This window comes from Corvus kubaryi, unplaced genomic scaffold, assembly GCF_017639235.1.
Source record: "Corvus kubaryi isolate FWS band 111438036 unplaced genomic scaffold, C.kubaryi_AGA036_p1.0 37387, whole genome shotgun sequence".
Lineage (NCBI taxonomy): Eukaryota > Metazoa > Chordata > Aves > Passeriformes > Corvidae > Corvus > Corvus kubaryi.
The window spans coordinates 1,638,637-1,665,134 of record NW_024581129.1 but is presented as its reverse complement, the minus strand read 5'-3'; the positions used below and the strand labels follow the sequence as shown (position 1 = coordinate 1,665,134).

The 26,498-nt window shown below is 43.9% G+C and overlaps 2 protein-coding genes across 4 annotated transcripts in view; one reads left to right on the top strand and one right to left on the bottom strand.

Moving 5' to 3' along the window:
• Positions 1–723, bottom strand: part of LYRM1 (LYR motif containing 1) — an 11,827-nt gene extending 11,104 nt beyond the window's left edge. The window contains exon 1 of the mRNA XM_042037617.1: positions 579–723. The gene's annotated coding sequence lies outside the window, so the exon portion shown is untranslated. The remainder of the gene's footprint in view (positions 1–578) is intronic.
• DCUN1D3 (defective in cullin neddylation 1 domain containing 3) lies at positions 714–26,498 on the top strand. 3 transcript variants are annotated; one of them, XM_042037614.1, is made up of 4 exons: positions 714–815; positions 11,341–11,416; positions 16,144–16,676; positions 18,572–26,498. In XM_042037614.1, exons 3-4 carry the CDS (start codon positions 16,246–16,248, stop codon positions 19,053–19,055), a joined length of 915 nt encoding a protein of 304 aa, XP_041893548.1. In that variant the 5' UTR covers positions 714–815; positions 11,341–11,416; positions 16,144–16,245; the 3' UTR covers positions 19,056–26,498. The 3 variants fall into 3 exon arrangements, with proteins under 3 accessions (XP_041893548.1, XP_041893550.1, XP_041893549.1); XM_042037615.1 differs by lacking the exon at positions 714–815 and adding an exon at positions 10,464–10,552; XM_042037616.1 differs by lacking the exon at positions 11,341–11,416 and having other exon boundaries at positions 720–815.

Genomic DNA, 26,498 nt, shown 5'->3' with positions numbered 1-26,498 from the left:
CTGCAGGCTGTGGGTCACTGCGGGCTGTGGGCACTGAGCGCTGTGGGTCACTGAGCGCTGTGGGGCACTGAGCCCTGTGGGGCACTGAGCGCTGTGGGGCACTGAGCGCTGTGGGTCACTGAGCGCTGTGGGGCACTGAGCGCTGCGGGCACTGAGCCCTGTGGGTCACTGAGCCCTGTGGGTCACTGAGCCCTGTGGGGCACTGAGCGCTGTGGGTCACTGAGCCCTGTGGGCACTGAGCCCTGTGGGGCACTGAGCGCTGCGGGCACTGAGCCCTGTGGGGCACTGAGCACTGAGGGTCACTGAGCGCTGCCCATGCCGGGCGCCCCCACGGCCGCCGCCGCTGTCAAGATGGCGCTGCCGCCCCTCCACGGGCTGGAGCCGCGCAGCCACCAGAAGGCGCTGCCCGGACAGGCGCCCTTGCGCCCCCTGGCGGCCGGGGCGGCCCTGCCCCCGCAGCCGGGCGGAACCAACGAGCGAAGCAGAGGGGGGACGGCCCACCGCGAGCGCCTCCGGCCTCTCCCCTCCCTCCGCCCTCCCCGCGTGTACGCCCGCCTTCCCCCCCTCCCCCGGTTTACCTTGGTGCAGCCGGGCCGCGGCCCCGCCCCGCCGGCTGCCCCCGCTCCGGTGGGCGCGGGAGGCGCGAGCCGCCGCCTTCCCTGCCCTCACCGTGCGTGCGGCGTCGCGCGCCCCGCCCCTCGTCACGGTACGTCACGGCACGTCACGTTACGTCACGGTACGTCACGGTGCGTCCGCCAGCTGAGCGCTCGCCCGGAAGTGATGCGGCGGAGGCAGAGCCGCTCGGCGCCGCGGAGGTGAGTGAATTGGACCGGAGCTCTTCCCGTCCGCCCGGGCTGCGGGGGAGCGGCGGTGGGAGCGGCGGGGGCAGCGCGGGGCTCGGCGCGGCTCGGCACGGCCCGGGCGACGGCGGCGGGCTTCGTCCGTGGCCACCGCGCTGCCCCTCAGCCCCGCCAGGGCCGGTTGGGCTCGAGGGGCCCCGCGCTGTCGCCGCCGCCCCCTCACGTCAGGGCCCCCCGAGCCGCAGCCGTGCAGCGCCGGGACAGCCCGCCGGGAGCGGCCGCACAGGCGCTGCCCCGGTGCCGCGGGCGGGGCGGTCCCGGCCGGGCGCTGCTCCGGATGGTGCCGGTGGGGTCCGGCCCCGCGGTCCCGGGGCTCTCGGTGCCTCCGGGCCGAGCCCACCCCACACTCGTCCCCGTGCCCCGAGCGGCGGTGCTGCCTCGCCCCGGGGTTTGGCTCTCCTGGTTTCCTCCGTTCCGGTGTCTGCAGGGTCCTAACACGTCCCTTACGATGGTCGCTACCGGCGGCCCCGCAGCCCCCCAGGGCCGGGGAGAGCGGCTGCTTTGTTCGGGTGCGCTTCGTGCCCAGCCTTCTCACGTGTCCCGTTAGACCGTGAATGTTCGTAGTGTTTTCAGGAAAAAGACAGAGAAATAAACTGTAAAGCGATTTATTTTCAAGGTAGTTCTCTCTATCTGAGCATACCCCCTTCGCACAGCCGCTTTTTTTTCCTGCTTCAGCTCTTCCTCCCTCCCTTGAACGTGTTTACCCTTCCTGTGCAAGCTGCAATCTGCGTTAATCACTCTCTGGGGCTGTGGTGGTACTAATAAGCTACTCATAACTACTTGAATTATAATTTGCATAATCAGTGTTTCGAGCAAATATTGGTTGGAAGAATATGCCTATCCTATCAGTGCTCTGGTTGTTGGAAAGAATCATTGATTATCTTTTAAATAGTTAACACTGCTGATATGCTGCCCTTCAAAATGTTACATTGATAACTGAACAGGCTGATGCTAAGTGTCAGAATACAGCATTGATCCACAGATGGTATATTTTTTTGAATGGCAGTGTCTGACACATAATTTAAAGGTTAAGTGCTCTGGAAAGAAAAGGGGGTATTGCTGTACAAACAAAAAGCACAGAACTGCCCTACCTTTTTGAAAATTACAGGCCTCATTGGCATGGTCTGTCTTTTTTTGAGAGAACAGTTCACCAAAAAACATCATCTGAACAAATTCTGATGTGTTTAAAAAACTCTTTGTTAAACAGTTAATGTGTAGCTACAGTATTAGTGTTTTATTTGGGCTACAGCAATGGGAAGAGAGAGTGTCTGAGTACTCGTGTGCATCTGAACACTGCTGCGCGTTTCCCTGGTGAAAGATAATCCTCAGAAGAGGAAACACAGCCCCTTAGTTAAGATTGCATGTGAAAGTAAAGAGATCTGACCTCGTGTTCTTGTCGGTTCTGTAGTCTGTCCTCAAAGTCTTCCCCACGCAGGTGTGTCATGGTGATCTGTGGAAAACATTCGCATTTACATGAAAGGCAGCTCACAGTCTAAAGCAAAGGTTTTCTGCGCATCAGCAGAAAAAGGGGAGCTTGTGATCTGTGTTGAATAGCTCAGATTTGCAAAGTGCAACTGGCTTTACAAACTTACTGCAAATACCGGCTTTTGTAATGATTTCTAAAACTCTGATTATTTCCTAATGTTCCCAATAGCAAGTTGTATGTAGGCATGAATGACTGTAATTCTTAAAAAAAAAAAAGTAACAAAACTAATAACAGGGGAACTTACAGCTTTGGTACTACTTGGCTGCTTTCTTTATGAGACTGACAGCCTGCAATATGAGCTGTAAATCAGGATCTTCAAGGCTGTGTAAGGTGCCTTTTCTGCCCAGATTCTTGCTTTATTTTAAAGTTGAGTGTTGTTGTGTTCATAGAAAATTCTCACTGATTTCTGTCAGTAGTTCTTATAATTTGTTGATCTTGGAAATTCATTAATAATTACATCTTGCTTCCATTTAGCATGAATTGTATTGAATAAAGATGATCAGATGAAGGAGTGGCTTTGAGAGAAAACTAAGAACAGCTCTTTTGGAAGACCCTCATTGAAATTAATTGAAGAAATATATATTGAACAAGAAGGGCTGCCAGACAATTTGACAGACTTCTAGGATGTGTTCTGACAAATTTGGGAGTGGATAAGGAAGAGGCTTGGTTCTGCTGCATGCTTTAGTTCGGCTTAAGGAACAGGAAGAAGTCCTGTGTGGTGTGTATGGGGCAGTGGGGTATAAAGCAGATGGGAAGGGGATGGAAGAAGAAGGGACAGACACAACTCTTCTACACTTGCATTTCCTCATGGCAGAAAGAAATGCACAGAGGGTTTGGATATAGAGATGCACGGCTGCAGGTCGGAGGGAGTGAGAGTGCCCCAGCAAATCTCAGATGTGTCTTACACTGAAGCACTTGATTTTCTTTATTGGTGCCAGGGAAACATTGGTAAATTTAATTTAGAGCCTTGGAGCACTATAAAATCCATCATGATGGGGTTTTGGCAGTTTGTAAGAACTTGCAAATTGCAGAAACAATGTTATTGTTCCATTAGGCGCATGGGTCTGTATGTGAATGTAACAGGAAAACTCTGCTCTGAGTAAGAAGAGGTTATAAAAATAGAAGCATGGGATGTTAGAAAAACAGTCCTTTCTTTCATCCTCATACTTAAAAATACAGAAGGAGCTCAATATTGGTAGCCAGAATTCTTGGAAGACTGAAAGAACAATCTGTAAACACTCGAGGGACTTGGTAGTCACAGGAAGATAAGAGGGAACCCCCCTAACAGCTTCATCAGAATTCCCTGGCTGGGCTCCTTCTCTTTGGCTGCATCTCCCTAGGGGTCTGCATCTTATCTTGCTGGCTTCCTTTCCCCTATTTGCCTCTGACTAATAGGCTTTGTCTTCTGGTTACTGGAAGTCTAGTAAGTTCTTTTGTCTCTTACCCCTTCCTCCTTTTTAAAAATACTAGATTAATGGCTGTAATGTTTTGCAGACTATCTTCATTGGTGACACGGATTAATTGTGTACTTGACTCTTAAGTTACCCAGCAGTAATAACATAGTAACTTGACTTGAAACAATGGTAATTTCATGGCAAATGTTCAAGGCAAATGTTGCCTTCTGGTAAAGTGCCAACTGCAATTTACCCCCTGTAAACATGTGACACAAGTAAACTGTCTGTGCAGATTTTCTCCGTGTCTTCTGTACAGTAAGTCGTCTCGAGTGTGGCTTTTGAAACAGTGATCTCTCTTTTCTCCTCCCCTCCTTTCTTTTGCCTCTCACTTGAGTCAGGTAATTGCAGATCTGGGTTGAAACCTTCCCAGGGAGTGATGAGTAAAGCCGAGACTTGCAGACTGCTCCCATTGCTCACTGTCACCTTGGCTTCCCCCTTCCCTGAGGAAGGCTCTTGGCGACGGACTGGGGGTGAGCAAATTGGAGAGCCCCAGGGAGGTGGGGGTTGGCAAAGCTAAGGGGAGCTCTGATTTCCCCTGCACAAGTGCCAGTGGTCTTTGTGGTGAGATGAGGAGGTTCTCCTTGTCACATGTGGCTTTGGTGTGATAGTGTGATGGTGTTTTTACGTTCTGATCTCACTGCTGACCATAACAGAGCAAGTAGGGAATCAAAGCTTCTTGCCTAAAAGATAATCTGAGAACTGACCCATTTAGGTCTCCAGTTTGTCCATGTGTCTTGGGGGGCAGCTCTCTGGTCCAATGATCTGCATCTTAAAGGAAGCAGAAAATCTGGATTTTAGTTAAAGGTTATTTAATTGCAGTGTTTTGCTGCTAGAAGAATGCCAGTTAGGGGACTACTTAGATGTAAGTATTAAAGAACTCTTTCACAGAACTAGGAATACTGTAGAGAAACCAACAAAAGCATAGGTGGTGAGACAGGATTCCAGTAAAGAGAATAAGCTAGTATAATCTTCTGGTGTCTCAGAAAGAATGGTTATAAATGCTGTTCTGTCTACAGCATCTGTCTTGTGAAAGACAAAACTTACTTTGCAAAATGTGAGAATGCTGTTCCTGACCTCCTGTCACAGTTTGTTATTCCCACAAAGTCAGACTGCCAGAGACAGTATGACAGTCGTAGTTGTTTGTTGTCTCACTTTTCCTGTTTAGTGAACATAAGTGGGTTTTTTTCAACCAAAAGGATTATGTGCTCCTGAAATATACCAGTCTTATTTTTGCATCCATGTAGTAGCATAAAGTGACAGTTTTTAGTTCTTACTTTGAGGTTTTTTTTGTGTGTGTAATGCTTTTCCTCCTGCAACTTTGAAACTTGTAATGCAGTCAGTCTTATCCTTTTGTTTTAAAATGGAAAGGGAGGGAGAAAATCATCTTAGTGCCTATGATTATGGGAGGCATGTGTAGCTCAGTAATAGACTCACAAACACAGGTGTCCTCACGCTTGGTTTTGGTCATATGCTGACTGTTCAATATTTTCATTGCCAATGAGTCTGTACAGAAAGCCTCAAGTATTCTGGATCACCATAAAAATGGGTGGCCTGGAGTGCCAAAGATCTGATGTATTCCAGCTTCCAGCAGTTACCTGTGCTTGGAGTTAGTGATTATGTCTCATGAAGTACAGGATAGATACCTACCTGGTTTCTTGTGAGGCACAAAATGTCAAGAGAACTCAAAAATATGTGAAAACTTATGAAAAGTGTGTGTTGGTTGAATGCCACCAGATTTCTAAAGGAGAGCTGAGAGTCTGATACAACTGCTGACCAAGTTCAAGTACTCAAAAGGAGCTCCTTTGAAGCTGCTGATACAGTTAGTATCAAAATACTGCAGCATCCTTTGTACAGTGGGAAATGGTGATGCTGTTCACTGCAATAGGGAAGTTGGGACTCAAATCAGGAGAGAGAATTAGGGCTTCAGCAGGTGGCTGTGTGTATTTTCTGCTTTAGAAACTGCAGTCAGTTTAAAAATCCAAGCATATGCTCTTAAAGCACTTTCATATGTCAGTGCTTTCACTTAGAACAATTTGTTTTACATAACTTAGATATGATTCCAGTATTTATGTGGTCAGCTGGTACTGAAGTTCCTACACAACTGCATGCAATGAGTGATTCTTTTGGCTGGCAGCCTGTAAACTGTGTTACACTCACTGAGATGGCCAGTGGCCCTTCTGTAAACTCCTTATGAGCATCTGCTGCCAGCAGGGATCTTATGAGGTGGTCTGGCTCTTGTCTTTAGACTTGTCCCTTCAGTGTTAGGGGCTGTGTGGGTCACTGTTCTCACAACTGCTTTCTGCTGGAGAGGGACACTGTTAGCCAGAACTGCTAGAAGGGCTTCCTTTTTTTGTGTGACTGCTGTCTTTTCTTCATTGTTGAGAGCAGTAAGAAATATGAAGTTATTTACTTACTACAATTAGTTTAAAGCATATCTTATTATTACAGGAGTCACTTGATAATCTACCTGAATTACATTCAGCTGAATGTAATTGGTGAAGGCACCTCAGACACTTCAAGGTGAAGTCTGATAGCTGAACTCAGTGTAAAAGAAAATCTGTGCACACTTAGCTCAGTTTAAAAGTAAATGTTTTTCTTTCCATTGCCAAGTAGATTGTAGACCGAGGTGGTTTTTCAAAGTTATTCTGGTTTGGCTACAGAGACTTGCAATTTTCCATAGGTTAATTTGCAGAATGGATTGAGCCAGGGTAAGGTAAATATTTGTAGCACAACTACTTTCAGATGCTTTCAGTGGAATGCATCTCTGTCAAATACCCAGGGGCCATGGTTTCTTTTGGTCCCATAACCTGCAGTTTTGCTGTAGAGATGTGAACTGGTTGTGTCAGCACAGAGTAGCTCTTCCCTTGGCATGAGCTGCTTTAATTATTCATAATACATACCGAGGTGTTAAAGGTCTGTCATGCTGTGCAAAAGTTACAGTGTACCCTGGAAAAATAGTGAAGGATTATTCTTTTACCACCCTTTGCAAATGAAAGGGGAAAAAACACACAAACTCTTGTTAGAAGATAATTTGCTTTTTTGTACATGCTGGACCTTGTATGGCCTTTGACAAGGATCTTGAGGGAGGAGGGGAATATTGGTAGTTTTTAAATGGATGGAGATTAATTCCTCAGGGAATGAACCTTTGTTTTTTGAAGGCGATTGAGTTATGCGCAGTGAAATAAATGAGAATAAATGAGTGACTACGACGTAGGGAATTGGATGGAATCTGGTTTGGGTTGTGGTTTCAGCTTTACTGAAAACTGATGGCATAATCTTGAACAGCCCCGTTGTTTGGCTGTCTTGATTTCCCCTCTGCCCATTGTCTTGCTCATAGCTTAAATAGACTTCTCAAAACAAGTACTGCTGCTGAATTAATTAGTTCATTAATTTATTTACATTACAAAAGCACCTGAAGGCACCCTTCTAAAATTATATTCTGTTTAGCTAACCGGACTTGGGTTTGTTCTTTGAAAAGACAGTAATCCTAACAAATCATTCCACCCACCTAATAAAGTAAGATGAAGCACATAATAGGAAACAATTGAAAACTTTTTAATGGGGCCAAATGGAAAAACAATGAGAAGTAATCAGTAAGGTATTGTGTGGCTAGAGAATGTAAAGAGAAGGGAGGGATTCAAGGATGATGCGTGTGTCTGCTGAAAAAGCTGCTTAAGGAATGTGTCTTCCATAAGAAAAAGTTGTAAAGTGCTTTACTCTTTCTCTGCCTATCATTTTTCACACTATTATTCGTTTTTCCTTAAGCTGGCCTTACACAATTAGCTGCACACAGTGAGCTACAGATCTGAAACATCTGTTCCACTTTTTCTTAAGACTACTTGTTGGACTTTGAACATGAAATGCGGTGTTGTGTGAGTGCACACAGAGTCAGGTGCTCTTCAAGAGTGCAGAAAGTGGGTTTCTTCTGCCCGGTCTTGAGTGGAAAAACCTCTCTTGATGAGCAAGCTCTGGACTTGGAGTGACAGCACACCAGGTTAAGGCTCAGTTGTTTGCTAAGAGACTTTTGCCTGCATCCTGGTGACTGGCAGGGTTGCTGTAGGAAGAGATTTGGTGATAGCTCTGATTCTTGGCCCTGAGACCTGGCCTGGCATTATGGACTGTAAATGTGGTGAAGTTGTTTCTGATTTTTTTGGGGTATTTTTGTACCTGGCCTTCTCTTCCCTGCCAAAGTAGTAAATCCTTTCCAGTATGGCCTTTCTCAGAGAAGTCCACTTTTCATTTGAGAAGGTATTCAGGCTTCCAACATACCTGTTGCCTGGCTTGGTATTCCCATAGACTGCCATGTTGCCTTCTGCCAAGTGGCAGCCAAAACTCAGCATGGTGCCCTTTCAGGTGTCTACTTAACTAGCTTCTACTCTATGCAGGCATGTTCTTAGGATCAAATTTTACCTAGTTTGATCACATTTCTTAAGCTGTTTTGTTTCCAAAGCTCAAACTGAGGCTAATCAGAAATAGTTTGTTATCCTGGTTTGGAGCAGATTGATAAAGTTCTTGTGTATTTGCTCCCAAAACCATAACCTGTCTGTAATTCATTGAAAGGTTCTTCAACTGCAGGAAGCCTCACAAACTAATAATTCATTTCAACTAATTGCAGCAGGACTTTCCTGCTTTTAGACTTCCTCTTGAGTAACTTTGCATAAATGTATTTGTGCAGCAGTGGTGCGGAGCAGATCAGTGTGACAGACTGGTACTAGCACAGTGCTTGGTTGAGGATGTGGTGAGGTGTGTTCTGGGCTCCTGAGAGTCCATTATATGCCATTGTGCTGCACTCAGAATGCTTCTGCTGAGAAAGTTTCATTGCAGGTTAAGGCTTGAAATAAGCAGTTCCCATAACATGCTGGCTTTGACTGAAGTTTGTTTTATGCTGTAACACTTGTGCACAAAGTGCTTTGGTATTGTAGTGTAGAACTGAAATGCACAGTGAAAGTTTCCACATGTAGCACTGATCCTTTCAATTTCTGCCTGTTGAAGAGGGAAAAAATACCACTGATTCTTCACTGATTCCCCACATGGGAGAAAAGAAAGTTACCTTTGGTGAGAAAGCTGCCTGCTCTTACCTCTGGGCAAGCTGCTGAGGGTGTGGAGGGTCTGCACTGATCCTCACAGCCAGTGTCAGAGCAAAGGGGCTTAGACACAGGTGCGAAAAGAGGCAGGTGAGCGAAACAAAGGCCTCCATAATCCCGAGGGTCCACACTGTTTCCTTACTTACATTTCCCTGCGGGTTGCTGAGGGATTGCTAACGAGCAGTGCAGGCTGTTGTCTGAGTTCCTGTGCTGTGGTGTTGCTGCTCCACAGCAGCACAGGGGGAGGGATGTTGGCGACCACAGCATACGGCTACACCGTGCGACTGTGGCCCAAGGACTGAACCGAAACCTGTGCCACCAACGTGCTGATGCTTCTCTCCACCCCCGCTGCAGTCACTGTACATGGTTTAGGATGTAGTCAGTCAGCCACAGTGCATTGCTGTGCTATGACAGCCTTTAAATACAGCCTTGAAGAGCTTGATCTTTTAACTGCTAACTCATACTAACCTTTTATTCCATATCCTATAATTGTGTTTTCAAAGTTTACACATGCTACTACATTAAAAAATTTTAAAAGGTTAAATGGACAACTTGGAAGGCCAGAAACATAAAGAAAGGGGAAGGAAGAATTGTAGCTGGTGGTTCTAACAGATGTTAAAATTTCTGGCTCCAGTCAGTGTGTGTGTGTGTGTATAGGTCAGCCAACATGAAAATTACTTCAAACAACCTGAAAAAGTTTGGCTTTTGCTGGGTAGGGCTGATCTCCATCAGATTCAGCTTCTTTTGAACTTGAAATAAGTATTTGCTTCCAGTACGTGCAGTAAGTCAACTGGAAATGTAGATTTGGTGGATCATAGATCTTTTCCAAAGAAATACAAATATGTTTGAAAAGTAGTTTATTGCAAAAAGTTGCCATGACAATGATTTTTCAAAATGTGAACTGTAAGATGTTGCTTCTCAGTTTAGGTTCCTGGGGAATGAGGCTGCACAGCACCCTGTGTCCCTCCCTTTTCTTCTTTCTTCCCTGGTGATTTATAAAAGGAATTATGTAGATGCAGAAGGCCAGAAGAAATTAACATAGATGTGCCAGATGTTACATTTTCTTAAATTCTTGAAATTCATGGGATGCTATGGTCAAATAGGAAGAAATTCAAGCTAGTACTTCCACCGGGAGAGAGGCAGACACTCCTCTGCTCCCCTGCACATTTAAGCTGGCTGGTGGCTGTGCACCCACAGGAGTGTCTGCTAAAAGAGCTGTGAAGCCCTGGAGGAGGGAAAAAGGGTGGTTGGTTGTTGGTGGAAGATGAAATTTGAGAGAAGAGTATATAAACCCAGTGTGGAGTAGACTTTTTGGTCTCCATCTCAACAGTAAATGCCTAAAAATGGTTCAGTGGAGATATGTTTTTGCTCTGTGTGTGTATATGAGTGAAAGTACCACCCCAGAGTTTCCAGGCATTTTGAAATGTTTGGGGCTTTTAAAGCTCTTATCAACAGCTTTGGTCTAAAGCAGGTTTTATGTGTCAGTCAGATTTTCCTAATCCACGTATAGGATTCAGGTTCGGGGAAAACTCATGTGGAGATTGGCATGTATGACAAGACCTTGTTTTATGGTTGTCCTTCTACATTGAGCCCCCTCCTTCTGCTGCAGAAAGCTCTGAACAAGCTAATGTTCCTGCTTGTTTCCTAAGAAGTCAATCTCCTGTAAAGGTAAGTATGCAGCAAGGCAGCTTTTGATCACCTGTCTGCTCCCTAGGTGTACTAAGAGCTGTAAAGATGTTTTAGTGTTTATGTTAGTATGGTAGAGCAGGGGAGCTTTGCCAGAGATTTCTTGTTGTGTTTTTCTTCTAGATCAGATGCAGAGGTGTTGACTAGGGGCTGCAGTTGCAGCTCTTGCTACACAAACCAGACATACCTCTGTCTGTCATTTCTTCAGAGGTTCCTAGTTATACAGCAGAGCTGTGAATTTAAGAGAAGTGAAGTTGAGCCAGCTCGACTGAACATAGGAAAACAAACATGGAAAAGAATGTGCTAGAGAATGAAAAAAGAGAATTACTCTCCAGACCCAAATTATGCTTTGCTAGGTAGCAGCTGTCTGGCATTCACAGATTAAACAGCGCTCAGCTAACATGCAGTGACAGTGATAGCATGTCCTCTGCTTTGCTTTGAGTGCATGAAATGAGGAATTAACTCTGCCATGCTGAAAGCCATAAAAGTATCCGGAAGTGTCTATTTACTCCTAACAAACATTTGAATTTGTCTGTTGTTTTCAGTACCTGTTCTATGGTTTATATGACAATGCAGAGTTAATGGTGTTAATGCTACTTTATAAGTCAAAAAAGTGAAGTAGTATTTTATAAAATGACTCTTTGAACAAATGGAGTTTGGCTCTGAATGGTTTTATTAAATACACAGTTGGTTCTCAGTGATTTGGTGCATTTCATGGTTTTCATAGCCTCTCCTAAATGTAAAGATTTGTGTGGTCTTTTGTCTTCCAGCATTCTATGTGGAACCCAGGGAGCCTAAAGGAAGCTGTGCAGCTAGTGGAATGATTCCCTGTGTAGCTGAAACTAAGTAAGTATTAGATGTTTGCTTACAAGATCACTTGTCCAGCACAATTGTTAGAGCAGCAATTGCTTCTGCTTCAGCAGTGGCAGTGATCCTCTCCTGCCTCCCCAGTGGGAAGCTCTGTGTATCTGTTCAGAGTTGGAAACAGACAGAGCATCCATGATACTGTTCCCTACTCTCAGCTGTTTTTAAAGTCAAAAAGTCATGTATCCCTGTCCATTAAAAGGTAGATAATGCACAGTGGAATTCTGTAAAATTCTTGCAGACTATGCTCAAGTGTTTGTGAAAAGCTGAGGCTGGGTTGAGGCTTAGTTAAGCTCTAGCAATGTTGTCTTTGCCTTAGCTAGTGCAATGCTACTTGGAAAGGGATTTAGTGGTTGGCTGAGCTGTCTCCCCTTTTGTTATGAGATTTCCTAAATTTGTCTTCGAGGTCTTCTTGAACGTATGGAAAGTTTTTCCCTCTATTCTCTTGATACTTTCTGTGTTTTGAAACTCATTATAAATACCTTCTGATGCAACACTTTATTAAACAGCATAATGCTTGTTTTGCTTGTTATTCTCTGGACATATCCAATAATTTCTATTGCTACAATAACATCAGTCATTAAAGAAAAATACAGGGTTACTTAAATATCTCCTTTGCATCTTCTCTCCTCCTGCCAGCTCCCCCCCACTTCATTGCTGCTGTTTTCAATTGTTCCACGGTGTGCCTGTATGATTGAGAGTTATTACTGAGTCACTTTGTTTTGCTCCCTTCAAATTTGGGTTATGTGTGATCTGGTCACTTGAAAATGGAGGAAAAATGCTGCAAATTCCTTACAGCACTTAGAAAGAAACCCCACACAAAACCCTCACCAAATCAAAAAGCCCCACTAAGCATTAGGAAAGGCCTTTGTAATCTTCTCTAGGTTTTCATTTAATGTGTGGGGCCATATGGCTCTGCACATCCTTTGTTCTTAGAGGGTGACTTTCCTTTAGCTGGCTGTATTCACCAGCACTCATCTTCCTGTGTTCCCAGCTGCTGACTCCTTTCTAGAAAGGTGCAGAGAACGTCATTGTGGATCTCTGCTTTGCAGATCCTGTGATGTGGAAGACGGCCTCATGGGCATCTTGGTGATTCATATGTACTGGAGATCATTGCTCAATACTTTTCTGAGTAATAGACTTCTTTGGGAGCACTGCATCCTGAAGTGCTGAGCGCATTCCAACCTTAGCCCTGAATTTTGATCCTTTTTAGTAGAGTGGCAAAAGTAGCGGTCACTGCTGCCTTTTATGTCTTGCTTTTATGCTGCACAAGCCTGTTAGTAATTTTGCTTTTGGGCACTGATCCTTCTGGGAATTGGTGCTTTGCCACCAGTCCGGTGTAACCTTGGGGTACACGAGAACTTTATACTGGCAGTTCCTGACCCAGCTGGGAGTGATCTCTCTGCAGCTCCCGGCGCTGCCGCAGCCGGGACACTTGCTGTGCTCTGGAGCCGAGCGCACGGCCCCGTTCACCTTCCTGAGGGTGCTCTCTCCCACTCCCTGAACGCTGCCTTCACTGCAGCTCCTGATGCTGCAATTAGATCCTCTCTCCAGCCTTCCTTAACAAAAGGGCCGGCTTCTCCCACTTGTTTCTATCTCCTTCCGAGGCTCTTGTTCCTTTCATGCCTTGAAACCTGAGTCATGTAGGAAGCGGAGGTGACTAGTTAGTGAAGTGGATCCAGCTCAGCGAAGGCAATTTACAAAAGGGTAACTGATGGAGTGCCAGAAGACTTTTCTCTTACAAAACCAGATACATGCACAAGCTGCCAGCGGATGCAGTCTGGATTTTTTTTTCCCGAGCTGGTTTTGCTATTTTTGGGGTAGAATGCTTCTAAGTATCTGGCACATGGCATCAAGTTTCATGTAGAAGAAAAGTGAGGAATTTCAGCAACTGTACATCAGTATCTTCTAGTGTTTGTTCATAAGGAGTAGGATTGTGCTCTGAAAACCTCCTCAGCAGGGGGAGGAGGAAGGAAGAACTCAGTTGCTGCAGGGAAGAGCAGTGCTAGCAGTGCCCAGGCAGTGGCTGTTCAGGAGCAGCATTCAGCTCTTTGTAAGGCAAGTAGGAGTACAGGAAATGTGTTTGTTAGAGGGGTACGATGTGAGGGAGGTGGTTAGCTTGCGCTCTAGGGGCTAATGCTATTGGGCTTGCTTGTTTTTGAAAACTGCTCGTGGGACACTTCTTCCTTCTATGTATTGTAATGCTCTTTTTGTGACAGCTAATGTCTTTAAAACCCATCAGTTTCATCACATTGGTGATGTCACTTTGTAAACCTGAACATGAGATTGTTATCATCGTTAATACAAGCTGTTGCTTAGGAAGCATGACAGCATGAGTCACTTGTATTAGGAAAATTATGGACACAGTCTTGCAAACTGCCTTTTTTTAAAAAAAGCCCTTTAAATTGGGATTCCTCGAGTGAATTCGATTAATCTGTCAATTATGATGTGTGTGATTTGACTACTTTAGAGGAAAGTACTGTTCACTGATAGGCAGCTGTTCCTTAACCTTCCCACAGGGAAAAGCTGTTCCAAATCACAATAGCTAATAACTGCTGTTACATCTTTGAGCAGAAAGTTTTCTATACTACCTAGACTCTGCTTTAAGCTCTAATACTAGTCTGTACTCAGGATTTTTTATTCTGTTCTTTTACCTGCATGCTTTTCTCTAAAGAAAAATCTGTCCAGTGTGGTGCTAGCTGCCTCTGAGAAACTGATGGAAGAACAAGAATTAGTGTAGATTGAGCATTTGAGTTCTGATGAATTTAAAGATGGGGAGGGGGGGAAAAGCTGGTATGTGGGAGTTAATCACTAAGCAGTTTTTACACTGCCTACTAATATCCTGTTTGTTTTGGTGTAATGAAATAATGACTGGTGTAGACTGGAGAGGACGATGTTACTCAGGCACCTGGCAGCACAGAAATCAGTGCCAGGCTGTGCTTTGCAACTGACAGAGCTGTGAAGAACTAAGGACCAGTGAAATTGTCTTATGGATTGTTTATATTGACATGCATATTTTTATGAATCCTTTAAAATAACTATTTTTAGTGATTTTAATTTTTAAAAATTGTTTTAATTAAAATATTTATTGAACACATTAAATCAAACTTTGCTTGCCTGTAAAAATGATGCTGCAAAGTTCATCTTTAAAGCATTGTGATGAAAGAATATATAATATGTTTGTTCCTTTGGCTTCTTAAAAATAGGTATTTGTTAGTTTTGTATATGGGTTATGTGCTTAAGAAAAGGGACTGGGGAGGGAAAGGGAAGCCAGGCAGTGAAATCCAGCATCTTGGCTGTTGTAGTTCCACTGGCAAAATTTTTTGCTCATGAAGCTGCACAGGTGCTGTTTTGTCAAAACAGGTATAATGGCTGAGAGAAGATTTGTTTTTGTAATCCTAATATCTGAGAATTCATCTGTACTTGCTGCTGCTGTTGGTTTACAGCTTAGAAGAGGGGTTCAGTCTCAGTAAAGCTTTGCCCAAGAAAGAATACAGTAAAACTGACATGACAGCTATTGTATTTCTTGATTTTTAAATTTTTGTCTCTCTTCTTTCTTGTTCTAATTCTAAACTGGAAGCTGTACACAAAGTCAAGGCAATCTGTATGTTTGAAGCTTTTGCCTAACTGACAGCAGAGGTGAAATGCAAATAAGTGGGTAAAGGAGGAATATGATAAGCAACTGCTTTCTTGGAGCTGACATTTCTGAGAAATGGACTGTCCATGGTGTGGCTGCTCGCTGATAGGACAGTGTCAGAGTGTTAGCTTGGTTTTAACAGGGAAAATTGGAGAACCCTTTTCTGTGGTTAAAATATCTTTTCCAAATATGCAGGGCTTTGTGATCTATAAAAAGAGAGTATGATGAAATCATTTCGGCGTTTTAATTTTTATTTAAAAAAAACCCCTCTGAACTGGAATTACTACTTCTTATCTGCATGTGTGTCTGTCTGAAGAAGTTTCATTAAGAAGGCCCCCTCCCCTGTCTGTCTCCTTACCTGAAGGGAGGAGCCCACTTGAAACAATGAACTGTTCCTGAACACCCTCTTGCATAAGAAGTGTTGCCTCCTTTCTGCAAACACATTCTGTGTACGTTTTAAGTACAAAAATCTAGATTCCAAACTCTGTTTAAAAACAAACACACAACTTCCACTCTCTCTCCTCCTCCCAAAAAACAGCCAACAGCCAGCTCCCTCCTCCCCACCTCCTTGAGAAGCCCCTTTTGCTGGTTTGCTGAAGGTACAGTCTAGATCCAGTGCTTAGGTCTCTGCCAGGTTGTCCCATCACTGTCCCTGTCCTTCCTTCCCTGCTTTGTTTCAGTGTTTTATATTCTATATATAAAGTGTGGGTATACTTTTAAAAAACATTTCCTTTAAAATATTTCTGGGTTAGACGAGTCTGTCGCGATGAAGCCTGTACATGAATCAACCTCTTTGTAACCTATGCTGCAGTAAGAATTTTAGGAATTTCCTTTATTAGGACCCGTTAGTATAGTGCAGCCACTGAGTGAGCTGCATTGCTTTCTAGGTAAAACAGCCTGAAATTGCCTGAAATTTATGGCATATACCAGCCTTGTGTACACTGCTCCTTTGCAGTACACAAACCTTAAATATCCTGAAGTCGGTCGCTTAATGGCAAATGTTATCCCACATTTAATACTTCAGATATTCTTTGTAGAAACACAGCAGTTTGACTCTGAAACTGTTTTTCAGGTTAGCTGAGCGCTGCTAATGGCATGGTGAGATGTGTTGAAGAGCAGCTGCGAGGGTGTCCAAGGGCAGGGGGACCGCGCTAGGAGCTGGGCTTGCAACATCATGGGCCAGTGTGTCACCAAGTGCAAGAATCCTTCTTCTACCCTTGGCAGCAAAAATGGGGAAAGAGAATCTGGCAGCAAGTCCCACAGCAAGAGAAGTGCAGTCCACAAAGACGACCATGGCTCAGCTTGCGGGAAGGCTTCAGGAGACATTCTTGTGAATGGGACAAAGAAAACAGACGCTGCCGTTGAGTCCAGTCAGCCTCCGACGTTTTCTGGAGATACAAAGAAAGACTCTGTTTGCAGTGCAGAGGAATCTTCTCTTCAAAGGATTGGGGAGTTATTCAGGAGGTATAAGGACGAGCGGGAAGATGCCATACTGGAAGAAGGAATGGAACGATTTTGCAATGACCTCTGTGTTGATCCCACTGAATTTAAAGTACTAGTTTTGGCTTGGAAATTCCAGGCTGCTACCATGTGCAAATTTACAAGGTTAGTTCTTGTAGAACTTGTAATTATTTTCATATGTTAAGTGTATCCTGTCAGCAGTACATTGGAGAGACAGCCTCATTAGCTTCATTTACTTATTTCTTCTAACATTTGTATTTTGATCAAATTAATTCCTACCACTGCAGAAGGTAAGCTTTGTATTGTCTTCTTTTCCCCTTCCCCTCACACTGGATTTCAGATGATGTGGTTTTGGCCATTATGCTGCTTGTGATGAACAGTGTAGTGAGATTCTGTAGACATTAATTTATTCCTGATTTACCAAAAGCAATTTACTGTATCCAGCATTATCATGGTGATGAGATTGGACACTGAAATTAATTTTTCCTTTAAAGTGATGTGAGATTCTTTAGTAATTGCTACTAACTCTGTTAACAGTCTGTGAAAGAATGACAGAATTGTTCCTGTGCAGCCAGTGTTACACTTAATGTCTTTTTCCAAGAGTAATCCTGTTAAAGCATAGAGAGGGAAGGAAATGTGAGGGTTTTGACACTGGTAGCTGTTTCATACTGGCTGACAAATGATTGCTGTTCAAAGTGCTGTCTGCCCTGCTGGACAAGGGCCTCAGTCAGCAGGCTGACAGCATGTGTGATGCTACAGGAAACAATGGACGGGCTAAAACTTATCCCACAAAGCCCACAAGCAAACCCAAACTGCAGCAGCCTCCCCCAGCTTGATTAGCAATGTCCAGGTAAGAGCAAGTAAAGACTGCCTACAAGACTTGCAGGGAGAGAAGGAATTTTTTTGTTTTTTGGTCTACCTAGATTGGTTTGAGTAATGCTGCCTATTTTTACTGAGCTTATAACTTTAAAAATTACTTTGGTGTTCAGAGCTTTGACCCAAGCCTCTGCTGTGCACTGAACAGCATCTTCAGAGTCTTTGTGGCTGTGGGTGTGTGTCAAAAGGATGAGTTACTCTGGAATGCAAATGTGGATTTACTGGAGGCTGGCGATGCAGGTATTTGCTAAGATGGTAAAGGAATTGTAAGTAGTGTCTGTGATTCTGCACAGCTACCATGAGTATTATAAACGGGTTTTAATTTCCTTGGGGAGGACAAATCTAGTGGTGAGAGGTTAGATTTGTTGAAGGGCATGCTCCATGGTACAGGTGCTGATGGACTTCTTCCATCAAGGAAAACAGTGTGGTCTGTTCTCCTGAGTGCTGCTCCATCTCTTGTCTTCCCTCGTGTGTCAGCCTGCTGGCTCTCCTGGCTGGTTGTAACACTTGCACAGGAGCATCAGAGAAACTGGAGCTAAAGGTGTACCCACTTGGTACAGGACTGGTGCTTCGAGCAGTGTTGATACATTGTGCTGTAGCCCCTGTGATGCCGTGCTCCCTTCCGTGCTCTCAGCAAGTGCCTTGCTGACCCACACCAGTGGCTCCCTTTTGGTTTTGCAGGCTGGAAGAGCAACCACAAACCAAGGAAAAGCAGAAGTGAACTGCACTGTCTCTTGCAAATAGCTCACCCAGAGCATGGGCATTTAGCCATGGGCAGTATTGAATCAAGTTGGGGTAACATTTCAAACATATGGAATTTCTTCTGTGGTAAATTAGATTCACTTGTTAATGTGAAAGGCGTTCCAGGATGTGGAAATGCCCAGAAAAGCCAGAGAGCAGAATCTTTGAGAGGCTAACAGTGCCCCAGCAGACCTGGGGGCTGTGTGTGGTTCCCCAGGCCTTAAGGACTTGAGGCCTTGGGACTGTCTCTCTTTCCAGTAGCTCCCCTTGCCAAAACCTTTGTGCCACTGGGTTTGAGGGTACACCTTGTCTTGTCCAGGTGGTCCTCTTTGCTTTGATGCAGCTGAACGGAGACGGGACGTGTTCGGCACGCGAGGTCAGTGGGAAGGGCTCACTCTGACTTCTCTTCTCTTGCTTAACAGGAAGGAGTTTTTTGACGGCTGCAAAGCAATAAATGCAGACAGCATTGATGGCATTTGTGCAAGGTTCCCCAGCCTCCTAAATGAAGCCAAGCAGGAAGATAAATTCAAGGATCTCTATCGTTTCACCTTCCAGTTTGGCCTGGACTCTGAAGAAGGACAGAGGTCGCTACATCGGGAAATAGCCATTGCCCTTTGGAAATTAGTCTTCACCCAAAACAAGCCCCCTATTTTGGACCAGTGGTTACACTTCCTAATCAAGAACCCCTCAGGAATCAAGGGAATCTCCCGGGACACGTGGAACATGTTTCTAAATTTTACTCAGGTGATTGGACCGGACCTTAGCAACTACAGCGAGGACGAGGCCTGGCCGAGTCTCTTCGATACCTTTGTGGAGTGGGAAATGGAACGAAGGAAAAAGGAAGAGGAAACCAAATGTGTTCTGTCCTCGGACACAGAGGGCCTGTGTGCAGACGAACAGACTTAGCGGCGGCCGAGCAGCAGTGACAAAAGCGACTTGTTGCCCTTCACGAAATGTAAACTCTGGATGTTTCTGGAAATTACCGAGGCTCCAGATTTTTCTACTTTACACCTTTTTCTGCCTTGTCTTTGAAAGGGCTCTAAAATGCTGTATCATGTTTTAGGCACTTTCTTAATTTTGGTTATTCCTTTTATTCTTGCCCTGAAATATTTGACCCTGGCTACAAGTTAAGCATTTTTGGTTTGTTTGTTTTTTTTTTTTCCTAAGACTTCAGATTAGTATAAATAAGTCTGATACTTCTTGCACAATGTAGATCTTTTTAGTTAGGTTAAATTAACATTGCTAAATTATACAGTGCCAGATTAAGTTTTTCATACTACATCTGTCAGGGCAGGTCTGTACTGTGTGTAGTGCTGTTTACATTGTTGAAATTTTAGGCTGTAATAATTTTAAGGTTTTATACCAAGATGAACAGCAGTGTTAACTATAAATGCATTAATCCTGGGTAATAAGGCTCTAAAAACCAACATAAGCAACAGCTTTTTGTAATATGGCTAATTCCCATTTTGAGCTAACTCCTAGGGAAGGAGTCCAGATCATTCCTTTTTTTGGACTTTCAAACTAAATGTTGGGATTGTTTTATAAAATTACTGTACCTGTCAGTCAACTGAGTGGTAGATGATGATTTGTATCTAAATCTCTTTACACATTCATGTAATAAAAGAGCAGTACTACCTCAGTTTTATTGAAAGTGGACTTGTTGATGGACTTCCATTTTCTCTGGAAGTTGTATTTTTGTGGTTACATGAGAATATTTTTACTTGACTAAAAGAACCAAAGGTTCTGCTTCTTAAGTTTGCTAAACATTGACAGAAGCAACACACAAATCCTAAGTCTTCAAGGAAAACTGTGGTATAATTCTGCTTTAACTTGTTTGATTTATACCTAAAGTATTACCTTACTTGTCTGGCAAGCACAGTACTTCTATGTAAGGAACTATCTTTTGCATTAATATTGACAAACCAATTTTTTAAAGCATATGTTTAATTGCTAAATTGCAGTTAATACTCCACACTTCCTGGAGCAACAATATTGGCATCTGATGAAAAAGTGAATTCTTAATGTGTTCTTAATGACAACAGTGTAGATGAGTCATTTTTAGACTGATTTGATAATACTTGGATAGGAGTCAATTTATTATTTTACAATGCCTGTATTGGGACTATTTGCCTGTTGAAATTGTTGTGACTTAAAGGGAGTTTTATTAACACTGGTTGAAACTTTTTTGGTTATTGATGCTACCTTTTTTAATTTTAGTATGTCAACTTTTTTACACCTTTTGGTAAAAGGATTGATTGCCAAGGCTTTCTCTATAGCCAAGTGCTGGCTTAATGAATTTGATATACTTCCGTTACACACTGTTTATTTTCAGAGCTGCATTTCAGGATCATAAAACAACTTCAGCTGAAGAAAACAAAACCAAAACAAAAAAATTCTGGACAGTCATCCATAGCATCTAATGGCTTTTGTGATATAAGGGTTTTAAAGCTAAAGGGAAACAGGTGTTAAGTGGTGAGCTTGTCACCAGGTCTAGGATGTCAGCTTTGCACATCTGCTGTGCCCCAGGGGGGTTAGCAGAAACAGGAGTAGGATCTGCCCGAGTTCTGGGACTGGCTTTGCTGGTGTGCAGCCCTGTAGTAGCTTGGCTCGGAGGTCATAAATCACTGACAAAATGTGGGTAGTGCAAACTGTTTAAAAACAAACCCACAAGCCACAGATAGCATCTCTTTCATCTAATAAAAGGAGAGTTTAGTCCATGCTACTTTTGCTGGGAGACAAGCTGTGGAAAACAAATGTGGTTGTTTTAGATGCAGCTGAATCTGTTGCTTTGCAGGAGGAGAACCCTGAAGTTGCTGTTTTTTGGGTAAATACACCCAAAGCTTTGTCCTTGCTTCTCTAACCTTCTGTGGCACAAAAGTGTTTGGCAGCAAAACCTTATTCTGATTTGGTGAGCAAAGCAGGCCAAAGCACTCGTGCTGGAATCGTTGAATTTATGGTGAGACTTTTGCTGGTGCTGTTATTTTTAAAAGACTAAAATAAATTTCCCAACAGAGGCTGCTTTGTTAGGAAAAGTTCCAAAAGGAAAATGATTTGATAGTAAATGAAGACTGTATTTGTAAGTTTGAGACTCTTCATTCATTCAGGTGTGCTTTTGTTCATCCCTTGGTTTTTTCCCCCTAAAGGAAATCTAAAATGTCCAGAATGTGAAGAGTAACTATTCAAATGGGTAGGCAGTGCATGCTTGCACACCAGATCATGGCAGCTTGTGATTTACACCCTAGCATGCAGCAGCTCCAAAGGATGAGGGACAGAGCTCTTTAAGGAAGGTGTTTGTCCTGCAGTTAGAATGTGGACAGCAGTGAGGAAATCAATCTGTAGCACATCAGGCTCAGCCATTTTAATGTATCAGATGTAATACAGCTTCCTTTTAGAGGCAGAGGTGAACACACACGAAGGGCAAAGCTGGTTTCCTGTTGGGAAAAGGACATACCATTGCCAATGGCCGGGTCCCACGTGTTCAGTGTGGGGGACAGCCCTGCTCCTGTTCTGCTGCTTCCAGCCGGGCAGGAGCAACTCCACCCACTGGGCCGGGTACTTGCAAAAATAACCAAATGATCTACCTAGCAAAGTATCACTTATTTTTAGCCTGATTTCAGTCCTTTAATTACAGAATGCACACCAGACCTGTGTCAGTTTTAAACTCCTGAAGCAGGAGCTGAAGGTGCAGCTCTCTGGCAGTGCTGGCAGTGGGCGAGGCCGTCAGACCTTCTCTTGGATTGCCTGGTGATTTTGTGATCCCAAACGAGACTCGCCCGGACTCTGTAATGCTGGGGTGAGGGAGTGGGGTTTGTGTGTGTTTCTGAGAAGTCTTTAATAATATTGGAGCCTCTGAAAATGTGCTTGTTTAATGGTTAAACTGTGAATATCTGTGGAACAGGCCAAATACATTCACTCATCATTTTTATATAATTTAATTCTTCATTGTGTAGGGCACAGGACTGTAAGTGAGCAGTGATTCTCATGAAATCCTTGAAACCATTGCAACTGTTTCATTTTTTAAAAAATTAGATTATGCATTAGGAAACTTTATGCATGTAGTAAATCTGCTGCAACTTGGGATAAATAACTATAGATAACTATATAGATAGAGTAATATACTGGAAAACTGGTCTGACATCCACAATCTGTGGCATTTTATTGCCTTCTCTTATATGCAAAGAAATACAACTCCTGTAAACTTTAGTCCCTAGTAATAAAACACCACCTACACCATATTACAGTTTGCAACACCTTTAACATTTGGCTTCCATATAAACTGGAGGCTTAACTGCGCTAATTTTTACTCGTGTGGGTGCATTTCTGAGGTCAAAGACTATCTCTTGATTCAAGTAAGGATTTGAAAGATCCCACCCGTAGCTGGCCATAAAACATGACCGAGGAAATGAGTTGGAATTGACCACCAAATTGTGAGTTTACTTGCTGCTGGTGCTATTCTACATGGAGAATTACAGCTTTTTAGTACTGTGCAATCCTAGTGAAAGGACCACAGGAAAATGACTGAAGGTGTGGCAGGTGGCACAGAAGCAGCTGCAGCTCTGGCAGTTGGGACTGTGAGAGCCACTTCCCTGGGCTGGCCCGGCTGATCTCCTGGATCAGCTCTGAACCAGGACAGTTCTCAGCCAAGCACAGTTGAGAGCGTGAAATGAGCTCAGGCTGCTCTGCTGAGGAGGGAGTGGCTCGGGTTCGTGGCAGAGGGATGCAGCCCCTCCTCCCGTGGACCGGGGGTGGTCACAGTGCTGGGGGCAGCAGCAGCTTTACTGGGTGACTTTTATTTCACTCTCTGTGTGTCCATCAGAGCCTGAAGAACCTACGGATCCAGGACTAGCCTGTCACCCGTGGTTCCCAGACCTATGCACTGACCAGTGACCTTAGACTTTTTGTGACACTGTCAATATAACTATTATACTTACAGTTCTAAGCCTTGTATCCAAAAAAAGCCCAGCAAAGTTAAAGAAACCATGTAGTTAATAGCCACCTCAGTTGTGATATAGTTTGTTGGCTGAGGTTACATCATTCTCATTCTTTGGTAAATAATAGTCATTGTGAGTTTCTGGGTCTTGCAGCCTTGTGTTCTGCAGTGTGATCAGTAAATTGGGCACCCAGTTCTTCCCTTGAGCCCACTCTGCTCAAAGTGTGTGCATGTGAATTTAGCCTTTCATATAAAAAAGGAAGATGCTTAACCTGAAACTCAAAATTCTTCAGGGTAGTGCTTCAATATAGAGAAAAACATATTTTTTCAAATAAGTATTAAAGCAAAATGTCTGCTTAAATTTTGTTGTGTGCAAACGAACCCACCAGTGTTAACATTTTCTCTCTGCATTATTGAAGATTGACCCTTTGGTTTTATAGTGTGAACTGAAGTGAAATTCATGAGATTGTAAGACAGAAAGAAGGCTGTAACTCCTTCACCATGAAGTACGTAGGTATCTCTACCTCTTGTTCTTAGACTTGAATAGTTTAAGGCTACCATCCTTTTGTCCCAGGATTTTATGCCTGGATGAGTAATCTATTTTTTTTAATTGACCCAAGTTAAGTATTATCTATTTGCCATAGTTTTGGTATCCTGCATTTAACCTGTATGCAAAGGACCCTTTGGAAGGGGGCCGGGTCAAGCTGCAAGCAAGAGTTGGTCCTCCCGGGTGCTACTTTTGGAGTGCAATAGAGCGAGCGAGCAGAGCTATGTGGCCTGTGGCTCAGGGGCTTCTGTCACCACACCTCCTCTTCCCTGGTCAGGCTGCCTGGACTGACAATGAATTGAAGATGGAGCAGCTGCTCCCCAAGAGGGAGCCATCAGCCTTTTCATTTGCCCTTGAAAAGCTTTAGGAACCCACCTGATGCAGTGCCATGAGTGTATTTTTCTTTTAATCAAAAATACTGTGTTTTGTTCCATGTTGGACTGGACTTGTAACACCCAGCAAAGATGGGAGCTGCGAAAGTGCAAAGGCTGCACTCATCCTTTTTCTCTCTGAGGTCAGAATCATGCTCAGGATAAAACCCTTGTGCTTGAGCAAAGCTGGAGCATTCTCAAGGGAACTGGAGATGCCGGAGTGGCTTCGGTGCTCAGCTGTGTTCATGAATGCATTGGGGGTGTTCTTTTCCATGCAACACATCTGTGTCCTTCCTTTCCTCCCCCAAAGCAAGCTGCAACACAGTTGCTGTCACGGCAAATCCCCCACAGAGCGATGCTGTAGCAACTGCTGCTGCAAGGTTCTTCCAGTGTGAGGGCTGGTTTTGGGGTGTGACCTCTTGCACTATGAGGACGGGCACGTATTTCAAGAGAACGGGGGACATGTGAGATAAAAGGTAAAAGGAGCATGTACGTTCTTGTCCTAACAGCTTGCCTTAAATCACTGACATTGCAGCGGTTCCTTGCTACTATTGCAATCCTCAGTCTTTGAAAATCCAACAGGTTCTGTAGGTAATACTGTTTTTTGTTTAATTTTTAATAAGTTTCTATCTTTGCATAATTGCACTCTTCAGATAAGCCCTTTTTGGATAACATGTCATTTCACACACAGGAAAAAAATCCATCTCCAGTGTTTGTGCTGTAAAGTGTTTCTTTTTTCCCCCCCTGTAAATTATATCTGGACTAAAGGTTGCCTACTGTTGAAGCAGCGTGTTTACTTGAATGTTGCCATTTTATGCAGTTACAGCTGCTGACTCTTGCTCTTCTCTGGGCCCATGAGAGTGGAGATTGTGTGACCAGAGGTGGCAAACCTGCACAGAGTATCGGTGGAGCTGAAGGCTGGCTGCTACTCCCATGTGTGTTACATGTTAGAGGACTTCACAGATTAGTGCTCCATATTTTGAAGTTGTGACTTTTTAAGTCATGCTAAACAAAGTTATTTAAAAATACACTTGCTTTCTTATCTGTAAGTTTGAAGTAGTCTTTAAGAAAGAGATGGGCTGGCAGGAGGGTTTTGGGGCCTTGTGCTGTTAGTTGTTGAGTAACTCAAGTTCCGGGAGCCATGGATGGGATTGGCAGGGTTCTGTCCTGTTCGTTTTGTTGGGGTTTCCACTGGCTGGTCTTGAGGGAATGAAGCAACCGCAGGGCCCTGATGGGCTGTGGAGAAGGGTCGGCCTGGGAGCGCTGGTTGGTGCAGCCTCGTTTCTCTCTTGTGGATCGTGAGGCCCCAGTTGAGCCTCGAGTCCTCCCGTATGGAAGGAGTGCACTTTGGTGGTGTTTGCTCCCAGAGAAGGAACTCGGTGTAACTAAGGAAGCAACGGGAGCAGGCTTTGTGTGGCTGTCACTGCGCCTCCTGTGAGCACCGCTCCCTGCTGGGCCTCTCGGCTCCTCAGTAACCAGCGAGGGTGGGCAGGGTCAGATCTGCCGGGCTGGGTGCCGGGGGTGTTTTGCCTTTTCAGACTTACCCAGGAGATAACCCTGTATGAGCCAGTTTTCTCACTCTGGGAAATGATGAATGTGTTGCGTGTCACAGAGCAGCCCCGTGGGTCCTCTTTGGGACAGCAGTATCAGAAGTGCTGTGTAAATGTAATGCTTCAAAACAGCTGGAGTAAATTCTGTTTCGTGTAGGATTTTTTTTCAAGGGGATGCAGCCAAATTTGAAACCTGATCTAGAGGAGAATTGGGAGAATTTCAGGACAATGCATCTACTGAATCCCAATCTACTGAATTGGTTTGTAGTTTTACAGTTACTTTTCTTACATCAAATTTTCTCACCATTGGTGTCTGGAACAGAATGGAAACAGCATCTTATGGAATGTGCAATCTAAGGCACAATGCAAGTAGGGTGTGATAAGAGGTTGTCTTTACTTGATAGCAATCCTGAGTGCAATGTTTTTGTTGTGTCCCTTTTGGAAGAAGAGCATTAAGTACAGTCTGAGGTTTTCCTTTTCTTATAAGCAAAGCATTGGTTTGTCCATTACTGACTTCTTGTGAAATTTGTGCCAGATGTATATTAAATATTTTGGTGCTTTTTCTAATCCAAGCTGCCATTCATTTACCTGTGAGATTATTGTACTTCTGTATATTTAAATGACCAATCCCTTAAAAAAAAAAAAAAAAACCAACAAAAAAATCCTTTAGTCACAATGTATCCTGACTACTGTAGCTTGTAAATGTTCCAAAGCTTCTGGGTTTCCTGTATTCCAGTAAGGTCTGAGGGGAGGGGAACAGCTACAGAAATCTCACCCACTGGACGGGGAACTCGCACACTGTTCTGTGCTTTACTGAACAAATGAGTAACATTTGTGGTGTTTACATAACGACACTTTGGTGTTCACTTTTTTGTGCTCAAGCTTTGTACAAAATGTCTTATTTAAAGCTGAAGTCCTTTTTACATTTTTCAATTAAAAAGGGACAAATTA

What these genes read in the sequence shown, in the direction of transcription:
- DCUN1D3 (XM_042037614.1), top strand. Translation starts at nt 16,246, where the DNA reads ATGGGCCAGTGTGTCACCAAGTGCAAGAATCCTTCTTCTACCCTTGGC. An exon ending in ACCATGTGCAAATTTACAAG is followed by an intron (nt 16,677 to 18,571) that starts GTTAGTTCTTGT and finishes CTTGCTTAACAG; the next exon opens with GAAGGAGTTTTTTGACGGCT.